Below are 24,881 nucleotides of genomic sequence, written 5' to 3'. Positions count from 1 at the left end.
AAAAAAAAAAAAAAAGAGAGAGAGAGACAGAGAGAGATACTGCAAATAAAGAACCTCAAAAGATTGAGTGAAATTGAGTGAAACAGGGGAGATGGTAAGGAAGAGAAGTGCATATAACAGAATTACACATTAAGATAATATTATATGAAATATATAAAGGCTGCAGGGAGATACTGTTGCAACCAAATAGTGTTTTAAAGAATATTCTAACTTCTAGGGGGAAGAATAGTTTTGTTAAAGCAAGGCGGCTGTATTTTTTTAAATTAAAATACAGAGAGGTATTATGTGACTGTAATAAAATCAAATCTGGACTTTGTAAAATTTACCTAAAGTTCTTTATTAAAAAAAAAAAGTTCTTTCATTGTGGCAACTCAACACTATATTCTTTGAAAAATAAATCCAGCTAGCAGTGTCTGTTTGGATAAAAAAGGCAATTTCAATATCACACAGTTTGATGGATGTCCTTTGAAATGGCCCTTCCCGTCTTCTACGGACAGTCTTCCACAAGATAATGCATTAAAATCTGAACGCAACAGCCCACAGAAACCATGGTGCAGATTTACATAATTCATCACTGGCTCACATTACCACTCCCTACTCTATATGTAAAGGGTGAACAGACTCCCATGCCTTACTGTTTTGGTTTTGTTTTTCTGATTTTTTAATTTCAGAAGAAAGACACAAGGAAGGTGTTTGTTTAAGCCTCTTGGAGTGCTTGCTCCCCAGGTAGGAGTACCTAACTCCAGTACCTAACTCCAGTACCTAACTCTTTCCGGCCCAACTTCCCATTACTGCACGCACTGCAAGGCAGCAGAAGGCACCCCACCTACACGGCTCCTGGCCCATCACGTGGCAGACGTGCCCATGGCCTGTCCCAGTCCCAGACCAGCCCCGGTCTTGTGGACATTCTAGTTGTGAATCAGTGGATGTAAGATCTCTGTCTGTTTTTCAAATAAAGTGGGAGAGGAAAATCGCCTCTGCACCGAAGATTTTAATAAAATTAGAATTTCTCCTTGACCAACATTTACATAATTCCATAATGACTTATAGAAGTGACATAATTTATAATCTCATTAGGTTTTTTGAAGTGAAACCTAATTTATATGAACAACCTAAATACAATCATGCCTAATTTGAGAGGATTGCTTCATTTGCCTGCGGCGTCCCAGCAAACACAGGCAGAGTGTGCACCTCTGTAAGGGAAAAGCAGATACATCATACAACAAGAGGTACCGATGCAGCTGTGAAACCAGTTTGGTCAAACCTTTTTAGCTGCAAATGAAATCGCCAAAGGTCTAAGCAGAACTCCAGGCTAAGGTGGTTGCTAATGTATAGTTGAGTTACTACGTATCACCTTTATGAAAAATCAGGACTAAAAGCCTGAAACTAAATTTAATACCCCATAACTTCCCTATACCTTACAATTTTCCCCTTTCCTTCCACTGATCACATCTTGATTTCAATCCAAGTATCATTCTACTTACTTTAGCACGCTGATTCCATTTAAAGGGAAGAACAGGGTTCATTACTGAAATAAATGTGGACATTTTACAGTAATCTTTCAACAAAACTGATACATGTATTTTCTCATTAAAACATTTTAATTTTGACACATATTACACACACATGTATTATTTAGGTAAGAATTTCCATTTGTTTATTTTAAAGGCAGCACTTAAAAATTTTATTTTTTCTTTGTATCTGAAAGTCAGAGAGACAGAGACGGATCTTCCAAATGCTCCAACAGGCAGGGCCGGAGCACAGACTTGAACCTCAGTCTGGGACACCTGCATGGGAGGCAGCCATTAATATCACCATCTGCCGCCTTGCAGCCTGTGCGTCAGCAGGGAGATGCACCACAGGGAAAGAGGCTGGGCTGTGAACCAGGCACCCTGATAGAAGGATGTGCATGTCCAATGTGGTTTGTAACCCCCTGGGCCACTAATTAATAATTTGAAATAGCAGTAAGGGGAAAATAAATTTTTAAAACAGGCCTTTGTATTCACCAGCTAAACAATGAAATTATTTACTACCATACCATTTTTTTTTCTTCTCACTCTAGGTATCATCTATAACTTTTCAAACATCTTGGAACTTTATGATAGCCAAAAGAGCTAAGGAATGGGTGGTGTATCAGTTGACATGAATGGCAAGTTTGACAGAACAACTCTGATGGAATAATACTAGCCTGAAAGTTGTAACGAATCGTGAACAAGTCTCAATTATCCCTCCCAAGGTCAGAGAAGCAAATCCAATCATTATGATGCAGCACGATTTTCATTAGACAGCCAAGACTGCTCACTCAAATCTCTCTCCAAGTGCTTTGCAAGCTAAAGACCCTAGAAGACATCACTTTTGTCACTTCCATCTTTGGACTTTTCAGAACACAAAAATATCCTAAGAATTTTTGCTTCTTATGCTTAATTTTAAGATTTGACCCAATAAAGGTAGGCATGAAAGAAATTTCACATTTCAGTTGGTGAATTTTGAGGCAGATTGCCGATTCATTCCAAACAGCAAAACCTAACACATATTCAATTATTTCTTGCTTCCTAAGGACCCTCACTTCAACCCATTCCTTCATACTTTTACTACTGCCACCCTTACTATGCCACTCTATCATCTCCCCTTTGAGCCGACACCCTCATTAGGTAATCGCATTCTACCTGTAGCCTGATTCCAATTTCATCTTTCATTCGTCGTTTTGCCAAATCAGTCTTTCTAAGATGCCACTTCTAACTTATTATTGTCCAGTATAGTAACAATCCTGTTTGGATTGTTAGCACCTTCTAGATGTCGTTCGGATTTCTATCCTTCCTATTTAAGATCCGACATGCTCAGCCCTCAGTTCCTATTTCTCCAGCTCTCCGCTACTAACTCACGAGCTCAGGGATTGGCCAACTTCCTCTGCAAAGCCTGGATAGGAACTATTCCAGGACTTGGGATGGTGAGTCTCCGGGGCGGGTACCTCTTGGAGTGGGAAGGCAGCCCTAGTCAATATGGAAATCAGAGCGTGGCTATTTTCCAATGGGACTTTTCCTTACAGAGAGAGGCCCGGGCCAGATTTGACCCAGGAGACGTTTACTGAACTCTGCTCCAGACCAACTTCAAATTCGCACAAACTAATCATTAATTGTGTTACCAAAGAGCTATCAAAACTGTGTTCCCAGTCTCTGATTACAAAATACACAAAGGAGTCTAGTTGCATACTGGCCCTGCCAATGCTCACAATTATTATTATTGTTAAAGATCTATTTATTGTTATTAGAAAGGCAGATTCACAGAAAGAAGGAAAGACAGAAAGATCTTCTGTCTTCTGGTTCACTCGCCAAGTAGCCGCAATGGCCAGAGCTGAGCCAATCTGAAGCCAGCAGCCAGCAGCCAGCAGCCAGGAGCCTCTTCTAGATCTTCCACACAGGCCCAGGGTCACAAGGCTTTCGGCCATCCTCCACTGCCTTTCCAGGCTACAAGTAGGGAGCTGGACAGGAAGTGGAGTAACTGGGACATGAACCAGTGTCCACATGGGATCTGGTGGATACAAGATAAGGATTTTAGCCATCACACCATGCCCTATTTTAAAAAGAGTTTAAAATTCCATTTTGGGCCCAGTACAGCAGCCTAGTGGTTAAAGTCCTCACCTTGCGCATGCCGGGATCTCATATGGGTGCCAGTTCCTATCCTGGCCACCCCACTTCCCATTCAGCTCCCTGCTTTTATCCTGGAAAAGCAGGCCAGGATGATCTAAAGCCTTGGGACCCTGCACCCTAGTGGGAAACCCAAAGGAAGCTCCTGGCTCCTGGCTTTGCTTTGGCTCAGCTTCAGCCATTGTGCTCACTTGGGGAGTGAATCATCAGACAAGAAGATCTTTCTCTCTGTCTTCCCTTCTCACTGTATATCTGATTTTCCAATAAAAATAAAATAAAATAAATCTTAAAAAGAATGAAAAAAAAGGAATTCTATTTCATTTAAATAACTTGAATATAAAATTTATGTTAATTAGCAATCTTTTATAGTTAATACTTTTCAGAAAAGTCTTTTGGGAAAGGTTTAAGCAATTTACATTTTAACTATTTAAATTCACTTCTCATTTACATTTTGATTAAAAACATTTCAAGTATAAGATCAGTTATTTTTAAAATTAAAAATATATTTTCATTTAAAATGCAGACAGAGTTCTTCCATGTGCTGGTTTACTCCCTGAATGCCTGTAGTTAGTCGGGTGTGGTCCAGGCTGGGGCCTGATGCCCAGGACTGACCGTACATTTCCCACGTGGCTGACAGGGCACCAAGTACTTGTGCCATTATTGGCTTATTCCTCCTGCTGCACATCAGCAGGAAGATCTGAGATCTGAATCACAACGCGAGCCTAGGCACTCCACACGCAATAGGAACATCTCAAGTCCATTTTCATGGCCACATCGGATGCCTGCTCGAAACAATTTTTTATAATTTATGCCCTGTTGTCAATACAATGCAAACGACCTCCAAATGTTTATTCTGATATGCTAATTTGGCTGAAATGTAGGTTAGAAAACACTTCTAATAATTTGTGAATTTTCAGATATTTTTATTGAGTCACTCTTTCAAACATTACAGACCTTTTGGCAGAATATTCAGACTTGCGATAATAATTAAAACTAGCCATCTTTGAAATGTTTGCTGTTTTTAGCCATATGGAAACATATCTGTTAAGTTAAAGGAAAAGGAACACATTTTGCTAACTTGATTTATGGTGTATAAATATTTAGACGTGTCACATATGAACCCATACTCCAGGCCCAACAGATAATTTGAGAAACCCTAATATTTATGAGTAATGTGAAATCACTGATGCCAATTTTCAATAACTTTACGTAAGTAGTTCTTAGAAATAGTGTCATATATTTCAGACATAAAAGGTATTACACATAAGAAAATAAACCATTGTAGACTCCAGAAAGAAATACCAGTAAGTGGGTGTCCTTATACACTCCCCTCCTATGCCGTTCACTACTACTCTTTCCAGAGGTATCCACTGCCCTCAAGGTGCTTTTGTTGCTGCTTTAAAGGGCAGATTTCCTTTATTTATATATTAATATAATCTATAATTAATATAATTATAATTAACATAATATATACTATATATGTCATATATATTATACATATAATTAACATATAGATTGAATTATATATACATTACTTATTTGAAAGGCAGAGTGACATAGGAAATGAGGGAGAAACAGAGAGCTTCCACTCCCTGGCTTACTTTCCACATGACCACAGCTGGACCAGGTCAAAGCCAGGAACCCGGAGCACCCTCTGGGGGCCTCCTGTGGGCGGCACTGACCAGGTACTTGGGTCCGCCTTCAGTGCCTTCCCAAGTGCACAGAAAGCTGGATCAGAAGCACAGCGACTGGGATGTTAGCCAGCACTCAGATACGGGAGTACAAGCACAGCAGGTGTTACATCAGCACAGCAAATCACGAATTGTTAAAACATATGTTTCTCTATTTGTTGATGGCGTTTTCTTCGTATGTATAATAGCCATTATATTAACAATTTTACAGACTTCTCTTAATAGTACTATAGACTTCTCTTGAATTTTGCTAGTACAAAATAATTTTGGAATCTTTTCTTTCTCATCCCTTTTCTCCTTTTTATCTTAAACTTGCTGGTCATGACTTTGTGTACAATATTGAACAAAAGTGGAAACAGTGGACTTTTTTTCTTCTTGTTTTCACTTAAATGGTTAGTGTACTATTATTTCTTCATTGAGTACAATAGGTGTGATAGATTGATGATACTATTTTACTTTAATTTTTAAAAAGTATTTTCCATGATACAGTTTTGTAGGTACAGGGATTCCCCCCCCCCCATTTTCTCCTCCCATCAGTTTCTCCCACATTATCACAGTAATATGGTCCTTTAGTAACAGTCACAAGTTTAACATTCTGCCATTTAAGTGTATCAGGAAATTGCAGGTACAGATAAAGAAAATCTAGTATAATATTGCCAAGGCAAGTTTAACTGTTTCTCGAGTCCTCCTTTTACAGTAGGAAGTAGAGATGTCTACCATGACACATCTTCATTTTTCCAGCATGCTAGACTTCATTATTCCATTCATCTATTAGAACATATGTATATACTTGCTCACCTATACACCTGTTTTGTATTTTGCAGCCATGCTGCCTTATATCTCAGAGAACATATGATATTTGTACTTTTGGGACTGGCTTATTTCACTGAGCATAATGGTCTGCAGTTGAGATCATTATGTTGCAAATGGGTAGGATTTCATTTTTTATATACATATATATAATAGTTGAAGATGTAGCATGTTGTGTTCTGGATTCTTTTCACAAAAATCTTCCATTGCAGGAGGATGAGTTGGATGGAGGATCATCCAGGATGCCTATCTTAGGAATCACTTCTTTTGCTACCAAGCATCATGGAATTGGTGATGCCCCATCCGTGCTCTAATCCTGACCACTGCAAGGAAAAGCTGCATTTTTACTTGCCCAAATCACCGATTAGAAAACTCTGAATGCATCACAAACACACACACTTGTGGTAATGCAGTACGGGTCGTGGATGGCTCTGTTACATAGGAGGAAATTGCCCTTCAGCCTGATGGTGTATTTCTCTTGTACATCATTTCAACAGATGTGACTGATAAGATATTGAGTCAGAGTTAAGTATTTTTAAAGATGACTCAACAAGTTTAAGCAAATTAAAAGCTTTAAACAAAGTCGTTGTCCAGAAGTTTCATTCACACAGTTTGGTGCTTATAAAGTGATTGACGTAGTTTGATGTTTATGAAAGAAGTGAGAGATCATCCAGCAAATATTTTAAATATGTAACCATTTAAATGAAGCAATTCACTTTACAATCTTGACTTTCATTCTTTTCAATAGCAGAGTTTCTTCCTCTCTGGGACCCTCCTATTTCTGTTCTAGGTAAGACCCAGTTACGTAGATACTGATTACACCTTACAAGTAAGATAAGGACTCCAACCACAACTTTTGAAAAGAAGTAAGTTCAAAGAGCTTATAAAATTTCCAAATGAATAACTCTGCATATATTTCTGTAAATCTTGGCTCCAGACCCACTGTCAGTAAACACGCACTTCTAATAAAATGAACATGCTTAATTCTGTAACTGAACGACCCAAAGGAACAGTATCTGCCACAGCGATGAAGTCTAATGACAATTCTGCTGACACTCTCCCATCTGAGAACGAAATCATGTGGAAAATGATTTCTACACTAGCAGAATAATTAAGACAGAGGGGAAAAATTGATTGGGTGGAAATAGAAGCCTGGATTATCTCTGCTCTTGCAGGGAAAGGTGGCATTATTTACTTCAGCCCTCTATTATAATGTCATGTTCTTTTTTTAAAATCATGTCTTTTTCTTTAAATCTTATGTGTACAACAACAAACCCAGCTAACAGCGAAGCACATCCAGAGGGACTTCTCATTTCTTTTTACTGTACAGGCATGTCTCCATTCCGAACACCGCTCCAGAGACGGGCGCTCTCCTGAGACTCGGCTCCCTTTGGTTATGTAGATATTTTCATTACAATGACATCTCATTTCATTGGTTTTGACCTTTTTATGAGTTGAATGTCTTTGTCTACACTAGTGAAATAGAAAATTCTGTCTAAATAAAATGTGTTGGATTGCTGGATTCCAGCTCTGTGGAAAAGAACTGTGAGAGAATTGCAGGGTAATGCAAGAGTAAGGTGTCACGATTTTGTGAACCCTGGCACTGTCATGTCCGTTATTTTCCGTAACCTAGAGATGACCTGTTTCTAACATTTTTAAACAAACAAGTGTGTGCTGGAAGACAATAAGAAAATATAGCCAACTAACATGTAAGCAATTTTTTTTAAAACAAAAACCCTTAATATAATACTTTACTTAAATTTTATCTACACAATCTAATAGCCTTTTCCTTTATTTGAAAATGGCTGCTTTTAAGTAAAAGCTACTCTGGCCACTCTAGAAAACGTACAGAAGGAAAACGCTATGTTTTTGCAATAAATAAAATGTCAATTCAATCTCCTAGGTCCACAATATTATTCTGTGTTGTATAAGCAAAGTATTTTCAATGCAGCTGAAAGCCATTAACCACTCCAGGAGTAAACCACTTCATTCACAAAACATACAGCATCTGGAGGGCTTGTTGTAATATACGATTTAATCCAATAGCTCTTTTTTTTTTTTTTTTTTTGCTACACTGATTTCAGAACATTCTTTTCTACCAAACCTTCCCAGGGCATTTCATAAGATTCGTTTTTTTTTTTTTTCTTTTCTTTTCTTCTTTTGAATTTTTAGTGCACAAATGTGCTCGTCTTAGAAGCTCTCTCTATGCCCACTTGGAGTTTTGTTCAGCTGTATTGAGGGCTTATCTCCCCTCCTCCATCCTTCCTTAGGAGTAGGGTTTCTACAGGGCGTGCTCTGTGCTGACCTGGCTACCTGCTTCTTCCTAGCACAAGGCAGCTGTTGTCAGGCTTGGTGAACCTGACAAAAGGATTAGGAAAACCAGCAAGTTTAGCGTGCTTGTTTGTATCCCTGACTTGAGTCTCTGCCCTTATAATCTCTCAATATTTTAAGCACTTGGGTTTGCACTGCTGCTGGAAGGCAGCGATCACTAGAACCATCACCCATTGACAGAGCTTCAATCAGACACTGTATGTGTGATGCAGACATCCCAAGGCATTACTTGAGCTGTTGTACTGAAGGCCTGCATCTTTCTAAGAAGTGAATTTTTTTAAATTAGTTTGGACTTTGTGAGCTTCAAAGAGAATATTGTTGAATTGTAATCTGTGTGGTTAGTCCAACCATTCATTTCATTAATAAATAATATTACTAATGCTCATTTATTGCTAAAATTATCACCTTCTGTTAAGCATTGTTTTCTTTCAAACACACACACGCAGGGAATGGGGATGATATTTTACTTAATTGAGCACCAAATAAACAAGTGTTTAGATTAGCTCTTTTCCAAATGACTTGGAACTAAAAGAAATTCATATTTAGCATAACTTGCAATTTCTGTTCTCAGATAAAGACAGTATATCATGACAATTTCTGCATCCAAATTGTCTGGTTCTACTTCACAGTCCCTGCACACAAATTGCTCACAAGGTGACACTGTGATCAGAAACCTAAAAACCAAAATACAATTGTACGTGATGAAAAGGTTAGCATACCCTTGAAACACTCCAGTTTTTTTTTTTTTCTTTCAAGCTCCTTTGATCAACACAGTTAAACTGTGTATTCTAGATATTAAGATAGTGAAATGTTTATTTTAGATTTCTTTTTGGATGGTAGAATTTCTATCCTTACACATCTTCCTAACCAAAAATGAATGACTTTCGCAGTGGCTTATGACTGAAAAATTGAAAGGTTAGAAAAACTTAAAAGACAGAAGCAGGCACACGCTAAATGAACGAAAAGTTCCGCATCTGTGAAAGTTCCACATTTGTGTTTTCACCAAAACAAATGAATATTTAGCAGAACAGTAAAATGTAAGTGCTGAGATGTGGGGCTCTAGAACAGGAACTATCCACTTGTCAAATAAAGATGGTGCCCAGTGGAAGAGCTCTCGGCATGGATCGGCCAGAAAACTAAGTTATTTTAAAAAGAGCCTGATTGGCTGAGGCTATCTTCACACTTGTGACCTTCACTATGATTGGTCCCTTGGACTTCCCCCTTGGAAGTCCCCCCGATAGGATTTCCTCACTACCACCTATAAAAGAGGGTGCTGTTTTTCAATAAGGCAGAACTGCATCAATAGAATCCCTACCACATCTGATTGTCTCTCACTTGCCAGAGGGCTGGGTTGTCAGCTCACTGCTCCAAGGACTCCCCTATTGATAGGAGGGGAAACTAGGACTGCACTTACCTTCCGCCGAGACCCCGACCCCCGCACTGAGATGTACCTTTGTAAAAAGTGGAAGAAGGAACCCGAACAAATGTGTCTAAAGAGTCAGTCTGTCAATCTAAAGTACTGATTAAAAACTACCATAGTGCAGTGCGTTTCTTAGCATACGGACCAAACACGGACTACCTTGAAACAGTTGAAAATATCCTGAAAGTTGAAAATATCCTGAAAGTAGGATGCTCTTTGACACTTTCTGTGCCTACAATGTCAGGAAACTCTTCAATAGAGGAACAATGGACTTCTGACTGTTCATGAAGATCACCCATTGTAATACTAGATGGAAAATTAATAAGGGGGAGGATGTGGGGAGGGATGGGAAGTCCCAGAGCCTATGGAACTATTGCATCATAAAAGAATAAGAAAGAAAGAAAAAAAAAGAAAAGAAAAGAAAAGTGTACAGGGCTGGCACAATGGCTAAATTGGGTAAACACCTGCAAGCACCAGCATCCCCTCTTGGTGTTTGTTCAAGTCCTAGCTGCTCTACTTCCCATCCAGCTTCCCGCTTGTGGACTGGGAAAGCAGCAGAGGACGGCCCAGGGCCTTGTTACCTGGCACCTTCACAGAACACCTAGAAGAGGCTCCTGGCTCCTGGCATCAGAGCAGCTCAGCTCCAGGCACTGGGGCTATATGGGATGTGAACAAATGGAGGGAAGATCTTTTTCTCTTTCTCTCCTTTTCTTTGTAACTTCTGCCTTTTCAATAAAGATAAATAAATCTTTTTAAAAATTTCACAGCAATGCATGCAAACATATATACACAAAAATGTATAAGCTCCTTCATTTCTACCAAACAGATCACATGCACATGTAAGTATTACTGGGTATCTACAAAACAAACTATAATAAAAATTAACGAATGTCATTTGCACATAGGTAGGAGTGGTCAAGGAAAAAAAGCTCATTTCTTTCACAGATCAAAGCAAGCAACGCTAAAACAACATATCAGAATCATCAGATATCTTTACTATATAGTTCAATAAAATCAAGTAGTCACATGCACTAGACAGCACCTATTAAAATTACTATTATTTATTTAATATTTACTTACTTACTTATTTACTTATTTTAAGTGGCAGACAGAGAGAGAACTCCATTCCCCTTTTAACCAAGTGCCTGCCATGGCTGAAATTGAGCCAGGCTGAAGTTGGGTGCTGGGAATTTAATCCCAGTTGCCCAGATGGGTACAGAACAAGCAGAGATCTCTCTGTCTTGGGCCCCTCTTCTCCCTCCCGCCCCCACCACCATCAGGGTTTACATCAGTAGGTAACTGGAGTTTGGAGCTAGAATTGTAACTCTAACCCAGGTTTCTGGATACTGAACAGAGGCATCTTAACTGACACCTTGAACTAAATGTCTGTATTACAATTTTAATGGGAAACTCTAGAAGATATTTCTTGTACTAAAATCCAAACTAGTATGTTGGTGAATGTACATGATGATAAGACAGTCTTCCTTGTGCAATGATGAGATACTTTGTTATAAAGAAATTACTCATATCTGAAATGCTTCACACCCATTCACATTCCATGATATGTTCCTCTCTGGCTTCAGCACCGTAAAAGCTTTTAAAACAAGTGAATAACCAGAAGTAACCTTAATAGTTATTTATAGTCAGTCATGTTTATTTATCCTTTAAAAAATAATTATCTTTTTTTCTGATTATGAAGGTAACAAAAACTTTAGAAAATCTTTTAAGATATAGAGCAAATAAAGTATAACAATGTGCCTATTTTTCCAAATATTTATTCTAGATGAATTCAGAGAAAGAGAAACTGTCATACTTGGAAACATCGTAGACTCACACAAGATAAGGCACGGGCAGGCCCATTCTCAAGATTATCTGATTTCCTGACTTACGGTATCACCCTCTGTGTTCATAAAAGGACGCACTGAATTCCTTCCGTCTGACTGTCTGGGTGGGTACTGAACCACCAGCTCCCCAAGACCTCTCTTCTTCTTATAATGTATTCCCTTGTTATAACTTAACACTAATATGTTTGCTAATTCATATTGTAGCAACAAACCAAATCAAAAAAGCAGATGAATATAAGAAGCAATAAATAAGAAATAACAAAATAAGCTAGCCAAGAAACAATAAAATAAAATCTTTCTTATTCTTCTGAAGTTGATAATAATTAAAAGTCTGCTCACATACGGAAAAAAAAAAGTCAGCTTCATGATGATTACCGGTAGGCAGCAACTTAAAATAAACTGGACAGATTCTATGACACAACATAATTACTCTTCAAAGAGGTAAAACATGTTAAAAGTAGCTGAAAGTACTTTTTGAAGTTATGTGAGAAGGTTAAAATTTCAATCAAATACCACAGTCAAGATAAACATTTTAGAGACAGCCGTGCCTACATTTTAGCAGGTTGCTAACATCAAACAAGGTGCAGTGTGTATTTGGCAGCAGAGAAAAGAATCAACCACTTGGGAAGGCAGGAGCATACTGCTTTTCTTACACACAACTCCACTGTGCTGATGGGAGATCCAGAAACTGCAACTGAGAATTAGTAGAAAAACATAGCAATATACACGTCCACATGAATTTAAAAGCTCCAAGATTCCTTTACATTTATGTTAGAACTGTGAAATTTAGGCATTCATTTTTAGAATTACATAGCATTTTAAAATACAACAAATAATCTGATAAACAGGCAATAAACTTCAATCTTTAATATTTGTTTTTTTAAAAAAATCACACGTAAACCTTAAATAAGGACTGGGAGATGGGGAGTTACTTGACATTTCTCTCCTGCATTCTCTTGAAATGCATTTGGGAGAATCACTAGGAATACATTTCTCTAGGCACAAGTGCTATTGGAACACAACACAGAAAAGTCAATTCCAACAGCAAAAACATAAGTATTCTAACACATTATATATAAATATGTTAACATGATGTGGAAAATATCTGTCATCCTAAAAGAGGTAATTCATCTAATTTCTTCAAATACATAAAAAAATAATAGTAGGACAGAAACCAATAATTTGGTCTATCTAGTTCACACACAAAAACCACCTGGTACATGTATATTTTTCTATTTATTAAAAAAGACTAAAAGAATCATTAGCTTTCATAGTAATTTTGTGCCTCTGATTTGTGATTCATATTTTGATCAACAAGTACATTTCATTTAAAAACAGCATTTAAACCAAATGGCAAAAAATGCTATTTGTCAACATTTTGCAGGCTGTAGTCTCTTACGGTAAAAAAAAAAAACAATGAGGTTGACCCTGGCCCAATGTTCTCAATTCTTGTTTGTTCTTTTTTTTCTAAGATACAAGTGACTGAGAATATTCCCACATCCAATGATAGTCCTGTTCATAGTCCAGTGACTCATGAAACTATCACTAAGAGTCCAAGAGCAAAGGGAGCCCCATAAGAGTTGCCCAGCAGAGATCCTCAGAGTTCCTTGCCATTCTTAGTGCCCTGGTTATCAACACAATCCTTTTCCTCCAAAAGGATAAAGCATATGAAGTACAACTGAGTGAGAACAACACCAGCTTTCTAAAGAACATCACATTGACTTTAATAACAGAGTGGAAAGCCATCTCAAACTTCAGAACATAACTGTTAATAATTAATCACTTACCACATGCTGGACAGCTGATAGCCAAATAACATTTTTTTTTTAATACTTCATTTCAGAATCAGTAGCCTAACGAATTAAAACTCAACTAAAGTCAACCAACATTTCATTGTGAACTTGGCCAACAACCTAACGCACTAATGGATTTAATCTTATTGATGAGAGTCGACCAAAATGTTTTTCAGATTATTTATGTTCATTACATTTCTTTATCAACAATCACTTCCACAACACTAAAAGTGACTTCAGACATTTTCAATGTGCATGTCTCATTTCTGCTATAGCTTATAAGGATTCAATTATATTTCTGTATAATTACTAATCCCAAAACAAAAAGACACCTTAGAAAAAAGTTGTAAATCACCGTTGAAATTCAAAAGCATTAGGACTAGTCTGTGTGTGTGTGTGTGTGTGTGTGTGTGTGTGTGTACACTTACACAACCCTGGTTCTGTTACTGTTCTTTTATCTAGAGGTGAGCCCTGGTGGTTATTCATTTAGTAACAATTATAGTGATCTTATATAACATGTGAAGGACACCATTTTATTGGATGCCACCAAAATTTAATTTTAGAGAAAACTATAGGGATAATTTTTTCCATAAACATATCTAAAGGTACTCAGAATTAACTTATGCGGTACAAATATAAATATCTCTAGCTTTAGGAAAGGCTAATGGACAAAGAGCCAAGCTTTAAAATGGATGTGATAATAAGAAATCAGGTATGTTTTTCCTTCACTAAAAGATTCTTCAAATAATATGAATTACTGCAGGAATTTGTAAACAGAGAATTTTTTATGCATTTAAGATGAAAAAAATCATGAAATATCTGTATTCATCTGTCTTTTTAATATAAACATGAGATGCCTACACTTCAAGTACAAATTAAAATGTTTTAAAATTTATTTATTTGTGTGAAAGGCAGAGTTACTTTGAATTGAAGGCACTTGAGAAACAGCCCATGCCAACAGGGCACTCTCATCTCCCCGCCTTCCTCCTGAAAGCAAGTGATTAAACACTGTCATGAAGAAGTTGCCCTTGCCCAAGTACTAGGCCCCTGCCTTGCATAGGGAGACCTGGATGGGGCTGCTGACTGTTTCAATCTGGTTCAACCCTAGCCATTGTGGCCACTTGGCAAGGAAAGCAGAAGAGAGATGATCTATCTCCTTTATCTTTCTACCTCCTCTCTCTGTCTTTTAAATAACTGAAGTAAATCATTTATAAAAGCAAAAAAAAAAAATTTTTTTTTAAATGCCCTCCCTGACCCAGGAGGAAAGAAGCATTTTTTGCTGGAGACCAATGGCCTGCAGAATCCAGGAGAGACAGAAAAACAAAGACCTTGCTGTGATAGCCCTAATTTTCCCAAAGCTCACATTTAGCTTTTCCACATTGCCCTCTCTTTCTTCAACCTAGTATGAAGTAGTTAGGGTTTGTAATTTCTTTGGGTCCTTATTTCTTTGTAGAGAGTTCCTGGGCTTTGTCAGACATCTTTAATTTAAATGTTTTTCCTCTGTTAATCTGTTTTATGTCAATTTAATTTTTAGGCCTGACTGCGGACCCTGGAGAGGAGAGCTAAAATTCTGTCTCTTCTACATTTTCCAATATGGTTTTCATTAGATTTGCAATTTTTAACTCACATATTAAGAAAATTGATGCCTCTTTGGGTTTTACAAGATGTATCTGCTAAGCACTACTTCAGAAGATAAGTTATTAAAGATCCGAAACTGACCCAATTGATTTGATTCGGTGAGCTGAAAGCATTTTTGGGTACTTTATAAAGTATTTAAGTTTTTACAATGAACGTAGACACATTCACACATACTCTTTGAAATCTCTATTACCTGTTAAATTTAAAAGGAAACTCTTAAACATAAACTGTTCCACTAGGAGATTCATGATCAGTTTCAGCTGTATTAACTCAATCAACCTAGCCATCGTACATGCTCTTCCACTTTTGAAATCCAAGCATATCAGGGAAAAAAAAGAAAGAAAAAGAAAAAGATGAAAGAGACTTACTGGCCCAAAAGAGTTGCTGTCAAAACTGTGTCCATGGTGATCACCTTCAACCCAGATGTGACCACGGGGGACTTTAACATAGCGATTTTTGTGTCCGATGGTTCTAGAAAATAAAATATGTATATACACATATATATATGTATTAGCATAAAGGGGATTCAATGAACCCGGAAAGGGTTAAGTGTACTGCTCAGCAGGGTGTGGTAGTGGAATCTTTGGGAGGTGGGATCTAATAGGCAGGAAGGTTTGTAGATCCTGAGGGCAGAACACGTGGAGGATGGCCCTGTGAGATGACTGCTATACAAGTTTCTCCATTTCTGGGTCCATGTGATGTCTTCTTTCCAAGTGTTTGGCCATTGGCCATCAGGGCCTTGGCCAAAATCTGCAACAGACTTACAGCTTTCAAAACCATGAACTGAACAGATCTTTTTCCACAATAAGTAGCTCAGCTCATGTATTCCATTGACAATCAGACTAATACAGGCCATTACAAAACACAGAGCTATTTGTTTTTTGACATGGCATGTTAACAGCCATTAGACATTATGTGATCATCATTAGTCAATAGATATTAACACTGTATGTTAATAATCAGTGTTACAATATAGACAGTTATAATCTTCAATTTGTAGGCAAACTTTTCAAGCTAATGGTGTTTTAATCTCATTTTTTTCTAAAATTCAGCATATGTAGGGAAAAATGGGGAGAATGGAAGTGATCCTGATGATTTCTCCTTAGATACAAATACCAATATCAAAAACTTTCACTCAGCACCAAATTAGTCTTACAAATGAGAAATGTCTATTGAATTTGAAGATTAAAAATTATTGATAAGCATTTAGCAGACCATTCTGCATTCTCAATGCTGTCAAGGAAATGCAGCGAGGAAATGTTTTCTCGTACAATATTGGAGGCACGCTTTTGTTCTATGTTTCCATCTTGGGTCTCTTTCAGGAAAAACATAGTGCTCAGAAATTGAACTGGCATATAGTTGGAGGGTAGAGACCCTTTGAAACTACTTCTGTTAGTTGTATAGTTCAATTGTGTATGTGCAGAAGACTAGATATATAAGATCAGCAGAAAGCTGCACATAAATTGAAGCTCTGGAAATCTGAAATTATTCATACTCTAGCACAGTTTTTAATTTGAGAGATTACTTTTGGTGTAGAATTACTTTAGATCAGTGAATCATTCATGCAAGGAAGCTCTGTTGCAGTCATTAGAAGCTCAGAGCAAGTTAATGACTGATGTTTATTTTTAATTACTACTGGGAAGAAGGTTTTCAGCTTTGCAAAGACAAGCAGAAGAAGCTGGACACACCTTACTATTATATATTCTGTAATGTAAGTGTTCTTCAATTAAGATCAGTCAATTAGTTCTTGACACCACTACCACATTTTATCCTGAGATTACCTCTAAGAACTAATACCCCACATTAAGTGTTAATGGCAGGAAGAAGGTCCTTTTACTTAATTATTGGTATGGCAAACTCAACAAATAAGTCCTAACATTTGTTTGCCTTATTAAACCAGGTATTTTGGGTAAAATGCAGCATCATAAAGGTACCAGTGACAGCTGTCCAATATTCCCTTGCATTGATCATCTCACTGAAGTACATCCTCTATCCCGTTATTTCCTAGATACTTACAAAGCTTTATTTTCCTTTATTGCATTTCTGATATTTGACATACATTCACAGGCTTATTTGTTTGCTGTCTCCCTCCCCTGAATCAAAATACAACCTCAGAAGTTTTGTCTTTCTTGTTCACTGAAGCCATCCCTAGAGCCCAACAGCATAACTGCACAAAGTGTACAAAAAATATTTCTCAAATGAATGAATTAAGAAGGAAAAATATTGCCACAAAGGTAGACTAATGCAATGAAAAGTGCTTATATTCTGCCTGCAGACTAAATAGTGCTAACTTTTATAATATTATTCAAAAGTAATCTTTTGCAAGTCCCTTAGCCATGATAGGTAAGAAATGCTCTAAGTTGAAATGTGCTCTAAGTTACAGGAAAGTATTACAATGGAGAGATTGCTATACAGCACAAGCTCTGGGGTCAAATTATTGTGATTTTTATATTTGAATTAGGAATTTGAGTTTAATATTGGGGGAGTTGTTTCAAGGAACAGCAATGGCATATCTTAAATACTTGATGGTTTCATGATACTTGATACTGCTTTTAAAAATAATTTTTAAATTATATATTTATTTGAGGGACAGAGGAAGCTCCCATCTTTTGATTCCCCGTCCCCCCCCCCCCAAATTGCTGCAGCAGCCAGGTAGAAGCCAGGAGCCTGGAAGTCAATCAGACCACCCGCATGAGTGGTAAGGACCCAAGTACTTGAGCCAAGAGTGCGTACTGACAAGACACTACAATTAAGAGCAAAGGCAAGACTCGAACCCACCCACTCGGGCATTTGAGGTGGTATCCCAATACCATGTCTAAATTGCTAGGCCAAATGCCAATTTCAGAGATGATTTTTAAGTAGATTCTGAATATATTTCTAATTTCTAGTTAGGATTCGAAGATACTTATTACTGCATTGTCTTGCTTTTGTTCATTATTTCCTTCATTTTAAAATTGTGAATATGTTCGGCCTCTGCCATCTATTAGCATTAGTCTTTGAAAATTACCTGAACTATGCTTCAGCAATTTCCTTTTCCCATAGTTGCACTGTGACTAAACAATTTTTAATGGTACAATGAATTTTTCATTCATTTTTAAAAACTAGTTCATTTTATTTATTTAAAAGGTAGAGTTACATAGAGACAGAGATCTTTTATTCATATGTCCTTCTGAAGATTACATGTGAAATTACATGTACTATTTTTGCATATTCATATATATACAGAACAGTAGGTGGAAGCTTCATCTCTTTGTGTTTTTATCTACTGGTTATTTACATGTTTGAAGGTTGCTTTGCTAATACACAGCAGTTTACTTAGCTACCAAATAAGTTTGCTGGGGAGGGGCACAGGGAGCTCAAACGACAGGGCTCTGATAAAATTCATGCCACATACATACTACATATTCCATTTGTCAAGTTTCAAAAATCTAACTTTTAAAGGAATAGCCAAAAGCAGTTTTTTTAAAAAAATGTGATGTTAAAATATTGACTGGTCCCTTTTAAGGCTGCCAAAGAAATTAATACCCTGATACAATTTCTCTAGGAAGGAATTTTAAATAGCTTTGTGCTCCTGATTTCACATAAATGAAAGACAAGGTAATCTTTAAGGTGATTTAACAGTAAGGTGAGGTGTCAGTCTACAAGGTTGTATATATCTATAGCTAGCAAATAATTTTGGTTTTGACAGTCAAAAATTAGTCCTGTGTGGTATTCTAACTGCCTGTCTAAATAAGGGATTTTTTAGTGCTAGCTTTAGCAAGACAAGCTACCTATATTTTATAAGTGGAAAAAAGAATGATTGCCCTCCAGTTGATATGACCTTGAAAACAATGTTTTTAAGTCTTTGAATCTTTTGGGTATCATCAGTTGAAATCGAAAGTACTGTAATACTTAATACCAAGAAAAGAACAAACCCTTATTAAAAGTATTCCACCAAATACACACACAATCTTAACTTGGGTAATGTATGTTAATAAATTATAATGGATTGAAGTTATTCTTATTTATTTTTAAAGCCATTATACTGTTTTGCATTTTAAAATTTACTTTTCATTTTCTGTAGGACTTTTAATTCTGCTTAAATACACTTCATAAAATTTTATTTCACAGCACGTTTCTTTTTTTATTGGAAAGATATATTTTGCAAAGAGAGAGGTCTTTGGTCCTCTGGTTCACTCCTCAAATGGCTGCAATGGTCAGAGCTGAGCTGATCTGAAGCTGGGAGCCAGGACATTCCTCTTGGTCTCCCAGCGAGAGATGCAGGTTCCTAAGGAGCTCAGCCATCTTCTACTGCTTTCCCAGGCCATTGGTAGGTAGCTGAACCAAGAGTGGAGCAGCCAAGGCACAAACCAGTGTCAATATGGGAAAAAGAAACTAAAAAAAAAAAATTGACCTAATATAAAAAATCCACAGAGACTATTCTTATGTTTCCTTCTAGTTTTATAGTTTCAAGCCCTTTGAAACTATTTGGTATACAACATTGATTAGAAAGAAGAAAAATGGACGGTTCAAGTTTTGCATTTTTGCATTTGTATATCAAGTTTTTTTTCCAGTACCATATTTTGCAAGACAAATAATTCATTCTTGCTTAAATTGCTTTGGCATCTTTGTCAAAAATTCATTTTCCACATATGACTGAGTCTATTTCTAGACTCCATTTTGTTCCATGTATGTTCATGCCAGTTTCACAATGCCATGACTATTGAGACTTTATGTCTTAAAATAAGTTCGATTTTAGGGACCAAACATAATAGCCTAATGGCTAAAGTCCTTGCCTCACATGTGCCAGAATACCGTATGGGTGCTGGTTCATGTTCCAGCTCCCTGCTTGTGGCCTGTGAAAGTGGTAGAGGATCTCCTAAAGCCTTGGGGCCCTGCACCCATGTGGGAGACCATGCTGGCTTCTGGCTTCAGATCAGCTCATTGCATGGTTCATGGTTCATGGCTCTTGGCTTAGATCAGCTCAGCTCTGGCCACTGCAACCAACCTGGGGACTGAACCAGTGGATGGAGGATCTTTCTAACCCTTCTTCTCTCTAGATCTGACTTTCCAATAAATAGATCTTTTTTAAAAAAATCAGGTTGATTTTAGAACCCTCCATTTTTCTTCTTTCTAATTTTGCAAACCACTTCAGCTACTCAAGGTCATTCATGTTTGAAGTATTTTGTAGAATTACCTCTAAATTTTTATATAGAGGAGCTTGGCAGTAGGTTGGCTAGAACTGCATTGATGTTTTGGAGAAACTTGGGTATAAATGAAACTTCAGCCAAATGCAATGTTGTAATTAACAGATACGGAATATTTCTTCAATTTTAAAGGTCATGAAAACTTTTCCCAAGGGCAAGCTGTTGGAACTATGGTTAAAAAACAAAGAACAAAAAACAAAGAAAAACTTGTGATGTCCATATTCTGTGCCCGAGTGTCTGGATTCATGTCTCAGATCTACTTCCAAATCCAGCTTCCAGCTTCCGAGCACTGTGAAAGGCGTAGGTGATGAGCCAAGTCCTTGGGTCCCTCTTTCTAACAACAGCGGAAACTTATTGCTGGCATGGATTTATGGAAAAGTGCACCATCTCACTTTGCTGGAGAAAAATCTGTATCAAGAGCTACACTTGGGAAAACAATTTGGCAGAATTCATAAAACTTTAAAAAATATAATTTGTCTTACAATGTAGCATTTCTATCCCAAGGATACAATATCATAAAAAAATCTGTAAGAACACAGTAAGCAATAATTTTACAACTCTGCTCACAATGGGAAAAAAAAAAAGAGTAAAGATAATACTTTAAAAAGAAGAGAATGAGGGGCCTGGTGGCGCGGCCTAGCGGCTAAAGTCCTCGCCTTGAACATGCCGGGATCCCATATGGACGCCGGTTCTAATCCCGGCAGCTCCACTTCCCATCCAGCTCCCTGCTTGTGGCCTGGGAAAGCAGTTGAGGACGGTCCAAAGCTTTGGGACCCTGCATCTGTGTGGGATACCCGGAAGAAGTTCCTGGCTCCTGGCTTCGGATCTGCATAGCACCATAGCATCGGCCGTTGCGCTCACTTGGGGAGTGAATCATCAGATGGAACATCTTCCTCTCTGTCTCTCCTCCTCTCTGTATATCTGACTTTCCAATAAATAAATAAATCTTTTGTAAAAAAGAATGATTTAATAAATGATGATATGTCTATGTCATGGACCATTAAAAGAATGCATTCACGACGTCAATCTTGCTCACATAGATTGCTTTTTTGTACAGTGTGTATTAGCAAACAGGGAAAACATGTGATATTTGTGGGGACTGACTTATTTCACCAAACATAATGGTTTATTACAGTTGCATTCATTTTGTAGCAAAAGTTTGTTTTTTTCCTACTTGTTTTGAATTGAAATCTTTACCTAGTGGAGTGTTACATTTGTGACTGCAAAGTGGAATGGAAGGATGCCATCGTAAAAACCGAAAAATAAATAAAACAAGGAGAAGTGGCGATGGAGACGGTGGATAAGAGGGAGGATGGGGTCGGAAGTAGTGTTACCCTCTTAAATCTGTGTTGTAAAATGCATGAAATTTGTTCACTGTATCGACACGTATAGAAAAGAATGCATTGAAGTTACCAATTAATGTTTTTTTTATTACTTTTTTTAAAATTGTTGTTAACATTGTATTATGTGATACAGTTTTATAGGCACTGGGATCCCCCCACCCCTCCCACTAATTAATGTTAAAACTTTAAAAAGTAATGTTGAACGAGAAAAGCAGAAAAGTGCATTTGATACATTTTCATTCTTTATGAAGAAGAAGGCAAGGACAAAGTCATTATATATGAATGTGATAACAGGAAGTGGTATGGTGGCACAAAGCAATATTGGGGTACACAGGAGCTTGTAGTATGAGAGAGGCTATGTAATTCAAACAGGCATTTGAAAAAGAGAAAAAAGGAAGAGCAAAGATAAAAGCAGAATACCAAATGGCACAATTGCAAAAGACTGAAATACACTTATATAAATGATTGCAAACTATGCAGATTTAAGAATAATGTTTCTAGCAATAAAATTAGTCACAACTTTAAAAAAAAAAAGAAGGAAATAAGTACCATTTAATTGGAGGTTAAAGCTCCAGAGAGCCTCTCATTTGGTTATTTTGCCTCTTTGACTGAATAAACAAGTCAACAAATACTGAGGGATCAAGGATGAAGGAAAAGGTGAGTTCACAAAAATGCCCTTTCCTTTCCCAGTGCTCAGTGTCCTCAAATGGATGCTACACGAAGCAAAGGATTTCTGCTGTGGTTGCAATAGGATGTCTGTTAACATAAACATGTCTGTTTCACTAATGATGCTGAAATGTCTCCACATTAAGTCCAAAAGAGTTCATATTTATTCTATGGATGTGGAAGGCAAAAGCAATATTAAATACACACAAGCTAAAAAAAAAAATCCACCACACCCAACAACCTGTAAAAAAACAAAAACAAAAAGCCATTTCTTCTTAGTTTGACAGAGGCCGCGGGGCTCCCACTTGTCGGTTCACTTTGCGGGTGCCCACAGCTGCTGGATCTCAGCCGACCAGAGCCAGGAGGCAGAGAGCGCATCCTGGTCTTCCATGTGAGTGATGGGAACCCAGTTACTTGAGCCATCAACGCTGCCTTCCTCTTCTGCAGAGAAACTGAAGAAGGGGTTTCTCTTTAAGCTCCTTTTCTAGATACCATGTTCTTACAGGGCTTTTTTAGGTTTTCTAGGATGCAAAGATAATTCTTTAATCAAGGCTTATGAAATGACTGGTTAGCTTTCTTTTCCTCAGTTCTGTGTAGATGCTATTTTATTTTTTTTAAACTCATTTCTCTGTTAACTCAGGCCATTATTTATTGCCTACAATGGTTATGAAACTCATTGATCTTCAGCATGTAAGATACAATGTTATCTTTGAATTTAACAAAATCCTAATTATTTATTTGAGTAACAGAACATGATTCCATCCACGGGTTCCTTTAAAATACAGTATGCTAGGGAGAAAATGTGGTGACCTGTTAAAAAGAAGGACCATGCGAGATAACATAGTTGTCAGCTATAGAATCATCCTTTATAAATTATGGATAAAATAAGGTTGATAGAGCCATGCACATTCAGACCCAAAGTGCATCAGCCTACATGGATTTCCATCATGCACCGATGTGATAATGCCCAGACTATCAGCATGGAGGTGAGTCCGGAGTCATCTGTGCTTTGCTATCCTTGGGGTGTAAGACGGCGGCAGGTCCTTCCCTACGAAGGCTCCAGCATCCCAGGAATGACTGGGTTATGACAAGAGGTCCTGAGTGCAATCTGACTTGCTGTAAAATGTAAAGTACACTCTGCTTCTGAGGATATTTTGTGCCTCATAGATTTTGAATGTTTGTTATCAATTGCCTAAACGACGGATAACTGGAGTGCAATCCCTTGACTGCCAACAAATGCGATCTTGAATATTAACTGAGTTTTCTGTCAGAGAAGAGAAAACTCAGGGAATGTTCAGTTCAGATAAAATGAGCAGAAAATCACTTCTGATGAAGTTTATAAACTTCTAATGTAAGTTATAATAATAATTTATAGCATGAAATTGATTGCTATATCCACTGAGTTCACATGGTGACTCTGTGAACTATAAGAGACCGGATTCAAGTGGATAAAGTCAATCTTCAAAAAATGGAATTTCTCATAACGATCTGCAGACCTGAACTGAAGGGTTAATCCTCCCCACACACATCCCCTGAGACCTGCAAGATTAGGCCAATAACTGTTTTCCTGATATAATTCTTAACTGATGTAATCCACCATACAAAATTTTAGTCATGTAGGCAGCCACAGCCTGCAGGATTCACCTTTATTTACTCCTGGATTCATCAGGCATGTTCCTACTGACCATCCACGCCCATCTCTGGACTCCAGGCTTTCCCTCCCCTGTTTTCCTGTGTCCACATCTCTCCCTGTCCAGTCATGCACCACATGGCAGATCCAATCACACCGTGCTGCCCCAATTTAATCTTTTCCAATGGCTTTCTATCACACATAAAATACAAATTCCTGTGATGGGCAAGCCCTCCTAGCCTTCACATTATAAACACTAGAGCTCAATAATGCACATAGGAGCTATCCTGTGTGTTTTAGGATGTTTAGTTGCATCTCTGGTTTCCATAAACTAGATGCCAGTTGTATCCACTGTGCAGCTAGGAAGAATGTCTCATACGCTGCTAACTTTCCTCTGGGAACAAATGACACTCTCCAGGGGTCACGCCTTGGTGCCATCTGGCCCCTGGCTTTGCCTTCAACTTCTTCATCCTTCTTGCTCATTTCACCTCAGCCACACTGATCTCTTTCATGTTTCACCAGCCACATGGGGAACACTCCTGACTCTGGGCCTTTTCTTTGATGTTCTGTGCCTGGAATACACTGTTGCAACAAGCTCAGTTTCTTTTCTCTCTCTCTTTTTAAAGATTTACCTATTTTTTAAAAATTTATTTATTTTTATTGCAAATCAGATATACACATAGAGGAGGAGAGACATAGAGGAAGATCTTCCGTCCGATGACTCACTCCCCAAGTGACCTCAATGGCTGGAGCTGAGCCTACCTGAAGCCAGGAGCCAGGAGCCTCCCAAGTCTCCCACATAAATGCAGGGTCCCAAGGCTTTAGGCCATCCTTGACTGCTTTCCCACACCACAAGCATGGAGTTGGATGGGAAGTGGAGCTGCC

General features: G+C 37.8%; 1 protein-coding gene across 2 annotated transcripts in view; it reads right to left on the bottom strand.

Moving 5' to 3' along the window:
* Positions 1-24,881, bottom strand: part of IMMP2L (inner mitochondrial membrane peptidase subunit 2) — a 691,058-nt gene that overhangs the window by 165,443 nt on the left and 500,734 nt on the right. Inside the window, exon 6 of one of the 2 annotated variants that reach the window (XM_041002441.1) lies at positions 15,540-15,642. The exons of the other annotated variant lie outside the window; for it this stretch is intronic. Within the exon in view, the coding sequence (XP_040858375.1) occupies positions 15,540-15,642 (103 nt within the window). The remainder of the gene's footprint in view (positions 1-15,539; positions 15,643-24,881) is intronic. 2 annotated transcript variants of the gene reach the window in all.

The sequence above is a fragment of the Ochotona curzoniae genome, unplaced genomic scaffold (genome assembly GCF_017591425.1).
Source record: "Ochotona curzoniae isolate NIBS_2020 unplaced genomic scaffold, NIBS_Ocur_1.0 scaffold_2476, whole genome shotgun sequence".
In the NCBI taxonomy this organism is placed as follows: domain Eukaryota; kingdom Metazoa; phylum Chordata; class Mammalia; order Lagomorpha; family Ochotonidae; genus Ochotona; species Ochotona curzoniae.
The sequence above is the reverse complement of the archived record's forward strand: the minus strand, read 5'-3'. Positions and strand labels throughout refer to the sequence as shown.